General features: G+C 34.4%; 1 protein-coding gene across 1 annotated transcript in view; it reads left to right on the top strand.

Annotated features, from left to right (window-relative positions):
- Positions 1-1,778: 1,778 nt before the first annotated feature.
- LOC112515629 overlaps positions 1,779-5,384 on the top strand; it is a 6,863-nt gene continuing 3,257 nt past the window's right edge. Inside the window, exons 1-5 of the mRNA XM_025122533.1 lie at positions 1,779-1,963; positions 2,035-2,144; positions 2,227-2,453; positions 2,682-3,473; positions 4,424-4,837. Of these exons, the coding sequence (XP_024978301.1) occupies positions 2,059-2,144; positions 2,227-2,453; positions 2,682-3,473; positions 4,424-4,837 (1,519 nt within the window). The 5' untranslated portion in view covers positions 1,779-1,963; positions 2,035-2,058. The remainder of the gene's footprint in view (positions 1,964-2,034; positions 2,145-2,226; positions 2,454-2,681; positions 3,474-4,423; positions 4,838-5,384) is intronic.

The raw sequence follows: 5,384 nt of genomic DNA, 5'->3' as shown, positions 1-5,384 counted from the left end.
GCGTTGGTGAACGGCTTCAAATTCTTGAGGCATTTATTGTATACCAACTCATTATTTTCTACACAGGTTTATAGTTTAGGTATCTGACCATCTGGGTTGGCTTAAACGTGCTGACTAATCCCCTAGATAACTACTAACAGTATGGAGTCATCGCATGTAAGACTCCATGACTGTAAGGGCTCTGACGGTATCTGGATTCGAATCAGGAAAGCTGGTGATCCAGTTATTGGTATAATCAGTAACCGGTCTACATAACTTCTGAACACAAACTTAAATTCGTTTTATAATCACTAACCGGTCTACAAACTAGGTGTTTATTAGTCAATAAAATTCTTCCTGTTAAATTTTATTTTAAATGGATAATTGTATTAACAATAAATCATATTTATTTCATGATGTTTGAGAAAAGGGAGGTAATTAAGGAGATTGGGCCTCAAGGCCCAATTGGTTTTGGATATTAATGAAAAGACTAGGCTAAAATCTAATATCTTAATTAGAGACGGTTAAAAATCGGCCTCGCACCAGATCAGGCCTAAATTGGTCCCGGTTTTAAACATTGTTCTTATAATCGGTTCTGAAGTAATCGGTCCTGGCGTAACCGGTCCCAATCCCAGTCTCGACCAAAAACCTAAGGTTTGATTAAGATACTTTGTAGCTGGTCCCGAGAACCGGTCCCTACGCGGGACCAAATTGGTCTTTTTTTTAAAATCGATTTATTGCATATATTTTTTTTGAATTTTTTTAAAGGATACAAAAATGTTATTGTGATACTCTTTAAAATATGTAATTGGGTCAATAAAATATACTTAAAAATACGTTTTATTATAGTTTGTTAAAAAGGGAAATTGAATAGGAGCCGAAATCACGTATTATAGTGAGAATTGTGACCATTTTTTGCGCTTGAGTTGCTATCTTCCCTCATACATCATATGACTTAAAATATTGCAACAACAAAAAATTGTCAAAAAATGAAAAGAGAAAATGGTAGTTCCAACGATTATAAATAACGTAACATATTTATAAAAAAAAACGGGTTGGGCTCATAACCGGTCCCAATCTAGATCGGGCCTCGTTTTTTGACTTATACTAAGCTCTTACGGTCCCGGCCATAAATCTGTTGCTGGACCCAACTTGGTTTTTCTTTTATAAATTAGTATATTTTTATTTGGAATAAATCATGAAATTCAAAACTCTGTATTCATGTCTATTCAAAATGTGAACCATAGCGTTCATTGTACAAAGATATTATAAATGTTTTTACGATTACAATTTTTTAGAAAAAATCATGAAAACTTGCAAATTTTGGAAGAGAAAAAACCCCTCAAAGTTCGTACTATAATTTTATAAAATAACTTCAAAAAGATAATAAAAAAAAAACCAGTCTTAGATAAGATTCTCAGCTATCGAAATGGATTGTTGATAAACAAATTTTACTGATTAAGAGGCTTTTTTTCTTACTTATCGGGTAAGAGTATCGGTCCTTATTATGTCTCTTACCAAATAAGAATCTCGACTCTTATTATACCCATCTAAAAAAATAACCGAGACTCGATAAATATTTACCTGATAAGTATTTAATAAACGATTCTTTAAATATATTTTTTTAAACAATTTCTTTTACCCTCAATAATTCCAAATTTCAAGAAAAGTGCAATTTTGGAACAAATTTTGATCACTTATTTTCCAATTCTATCCCCACCCCTATCCCTATCCCACCATGCAAACACCAACAAGCTTCAACCATCTCCATAATTTCTCATTGATACGTGTTTCTGAAGGAACAGTGAATGTTGAACTCAAAATCCGACCGAAACGAAAGCAACCCCACTTCGATTTCGGCTTTCGTTTCCATCAAATTAGGTCAGATTTCATCATCGTTTTAGTTCGATTCTTCTTCTCCTACAGGTGGCTGGTCTGTTTCCAGATAAAGAAATTTCAAATCGCCATGGATTTCACAAACTAGGTTCGTGTTCTTGCTTCAAATTGAATCCATTGATTTTGATTAAATGGACTAAACTGTATTCGCTAATTCAGATTGGATTCATCGATTATGCTAATATGGGTTCTGTTCATGAGTTCTTGTTTGAAAACCTGTGTCTTCTTGCATCCGCCTATTTGATTCCATTGTTTCTTTATCTCATAAGGTATGCCAAACGTTTTGATAGTTTTTACAGTAAGATTTGTTTATAATTTACATGAAGATTGATTTCCCCTTTTCGATTACAGATATAGGAGGAATTTGGGGTTTAAGGAGAACAAATTTGGGGATTCGAGAGTTGTTTTAGCAGAAACCTATGAACAGATTGAGTTGAACAGAAGATTGGGAGAAGGAGAGGATCAAGAATTTGTTGAATTTTTGTTTAAGTTTCCGAATTTTGAAGAGTTTAATGGAGGCAAGAGAGATGTTGAATCTTCATCTGTTGTTGAGATGTGTTTTGATGAATTTGAAGCAGGTGATTATGGATTTTCGTCACGAGCGGATGAAAACCTGGATGAATTCGAAGATGATTTTGAAGAAAAAGAAGCTCTCCATGAAGATTTAAGTGAGAAAGTTGATCAGAAAGCAGATGAACAGAAGTTTCATCAAGAAAGTGTTTATTCATATGTGAATTCACACACAGATTCAATTACTTCAAAGAATATTCATTTATCAACCAGTAATCCAGTTGATTTTGAAGCAGGTGATTATGGATTTTCGTCACGAGCGGATGAAAACCTGGATGAATTCGAAGATGATTTTGAAGAAAAAGAAGCTCTCCATGAAGATTTAAGTGAGAAAGTTGATCAGAAAGCAGATGAACAGAAGTTTCATCAAGAAAGTGTTTATTCATATGTGAATTCACACACAGATTCAATTACTTCAAAGAATATTCATTTATCAAYCAGTAATCCAGTTGATGCATATGGTGGTGATAATGATGATTCCAAAGATGATTTCAAAGAAAAAGAAGCTCCCCATGAAGAAAAACTCCAAAATTCAAACAAGAAAGTTGGTCAGAAAGTTGATGAACAGAAGTTCCATCAAGGAACTGTTTATTCATCAATGAATAAAGACTCAGATTCAATTACTTCAAACAAATTTCATCCATCAACCAGTGATGCATATGGTGATGGTGATGATTTTGGCACAAAATCAGTAGATATACAAGAATCTGAAGAAAAAACCGCGGATTCCAACACCAAAAATCTGTCAAATGATTCAAGAAACAAGTTGGAATCTTTAATGGAACATCAAGAACTGATCAAACAGCTGAAAATGGAGATCAAGAAGGTTAAAGTTACGGGATTGCCAACCATTTTCGAAGAATCAGAATCACCTCCGAAGATCGTGGAGTTTCAGCCATGGAAGAAGATACAGGAATCATACCAGGATGTTGGACATAAGTGGAATGAAGTTCATAAGTTCTACAAAATCTACAAAGAGAGAATGCAAAAATTCGACATTCTCAGTTACCAGAAAATGTATGCCACAGGTATATAAACCGATTTTACCCCTTCATTTCAGTAGTTCTATCGCTTCTAACCGATTTGACAAATATATGTTTAATGAACCACTTAGGTTGCGGCGTACTGGTTAAGGCTTATGGGATGTACTGGAAATCTTTTCTTAACCTGATTCGAATCCAATCGTTGCCAAAGCCCTTGTGGTTGTCCAGGGATTAGTCGGTACGCGTTAGCTGGCCTGGATACTGGCACTTACGCAAATATATATATATATATATATATATATATATATATATATACACACATAAATATATAAAGAGAGAGAGAGAGTCGGGTTCAAACGAGAGAAATAACCAAATAAGAGAACATGAAAACGGCAAATCAAGATTTTTCTGTTATTTTTAAAACCCTGTAAAATTAGTCGAGATCCATGCAAACTGAGCTGAATATTTACGTTAATAAAAAAAGGGACCCCCCTTTATTAGGTCAAGTGGGGATTAAAAGAGACACAAAAAAGGCATAGGAAATAGGAATGATGGCTTAGATAAAGGTACCCTTTTTGTAGGTGGGGGTCATGGAGTAGGGCTGGGATTCACAAGTCAAACTTTGAATTCTTTGAGTCAAAAGAGTCATAAATAAGGATTTAACACATTGTTTTACGAGGGTAAATTAGTAATTTTTTTTAGTTTATGTCATATTTTTGTGATTTCTGAAGAAAAAAATAAGTTTTTTTTTGTCTCACATAGTCCTGGTTTTTGTATCTGCGTCAAACGTGAAACACTGAGATTTTGTCCTATCTCATGTCACCCCAGACATGGTGTGACAGTGAGTTTTGTCATGTTATGTCTAACCCATGTACCAAATGCAACTTTAAGGCTATGTTTGACAAACTAGCCATGTTTGGTAAAAACTAGTTTATAAAAACTGTAAAATGTTGCAATCTCTCATCATATTTTAATCTATGATGTGCAAGATACAGGTTTCTTGCAGCTAAATGATCCTTTTCAATCGGTTTCGAGCTCAAGATCTTTAGTCCCGGAAATTACAACACATCTTTGCGTACGTTTTTCATCAACCAAAGTCAAGAAACGCGATAGAAACCCCAAGAGAAAGTTCATCAAAGAACTACAGAGCGATCTAGAAGTTGTGTACATTGGACAAATGTGTTTATCTTGGGAAATCCTTCGTTGGCAATATGAAAAGGTTTTGGAAATATGGGAATCGGACCCGCATGGAGTTCATCAATTTCACGAGGTTTTTGGTGAGTTTCAAGGGTTTCTGGTTTTGATGCAAAGATTTCTAGAGGAAGAACCGTTTCACGGTCCACGGGTTCAGAACTACATCAAGACTCGTTGCGTTTTTCGTAATCTTCTTCAAGTTCCCGTTGTTAGAGGTAAGAACTTGATCATAGAACCATGATTTCACTATAACAAAATCGACTTTATAGGATGCCAAAAATGTCTAAGGCATTGCTTGGAAAAGTAAGCTAGCTTATTTTCCAGGTGCACGTTTGGATGTAGGGGTGAGCATAGGCGGGTACCCGTCCTTTTTGACAGGAACAGGAACCGGCGGTTCTTGAGATATTGGAACCGAAACCGGTTAGAGCGGTTCTTAAATTTTTGGAACCGGAACCGGAACCGCCGGGAACCGGTTTCGGGTACCTGCTTCCTAAAATATTAAAATTTTATTATTTAGAAATAAAAAATAAAACATTGTCAAAACACTAAATAAATAAGCAAGAATACAAATTATACAGAATAATTGTTACAAATATTGTTTAACGATTACAAACTATAATAGATTAATAGAAAATATTCAAAATTTAACGATTACATACTATAATGGTAAATGTTCAAAGTTTAACGATTATATACTATGAATCCAAGTGAATACATAATTTGAAAAAATACGAATCATTTTATATGGAGAATTTAGATGAA

This window comes from Cynara cardunculus (genome assembly GCF_001531365.2).
Source record: "Cynara cardunculus var. scolymus isolate 2C chromosome LG 7, CcrdV1, whole genome shotgun sequence".
NCBI classification, from domain to species: domain Eukaryota; kingdom Viridiplantae; phylum Streptophyta; class Magnoliopsida; order Asterales; family Asteraceae; genus Cynara; species Cynara cardunculus.
Note: the sequence above shows the minus strand (reverse complement) of the source record. Positions and strands in the feature narration are given on the sequence as shown.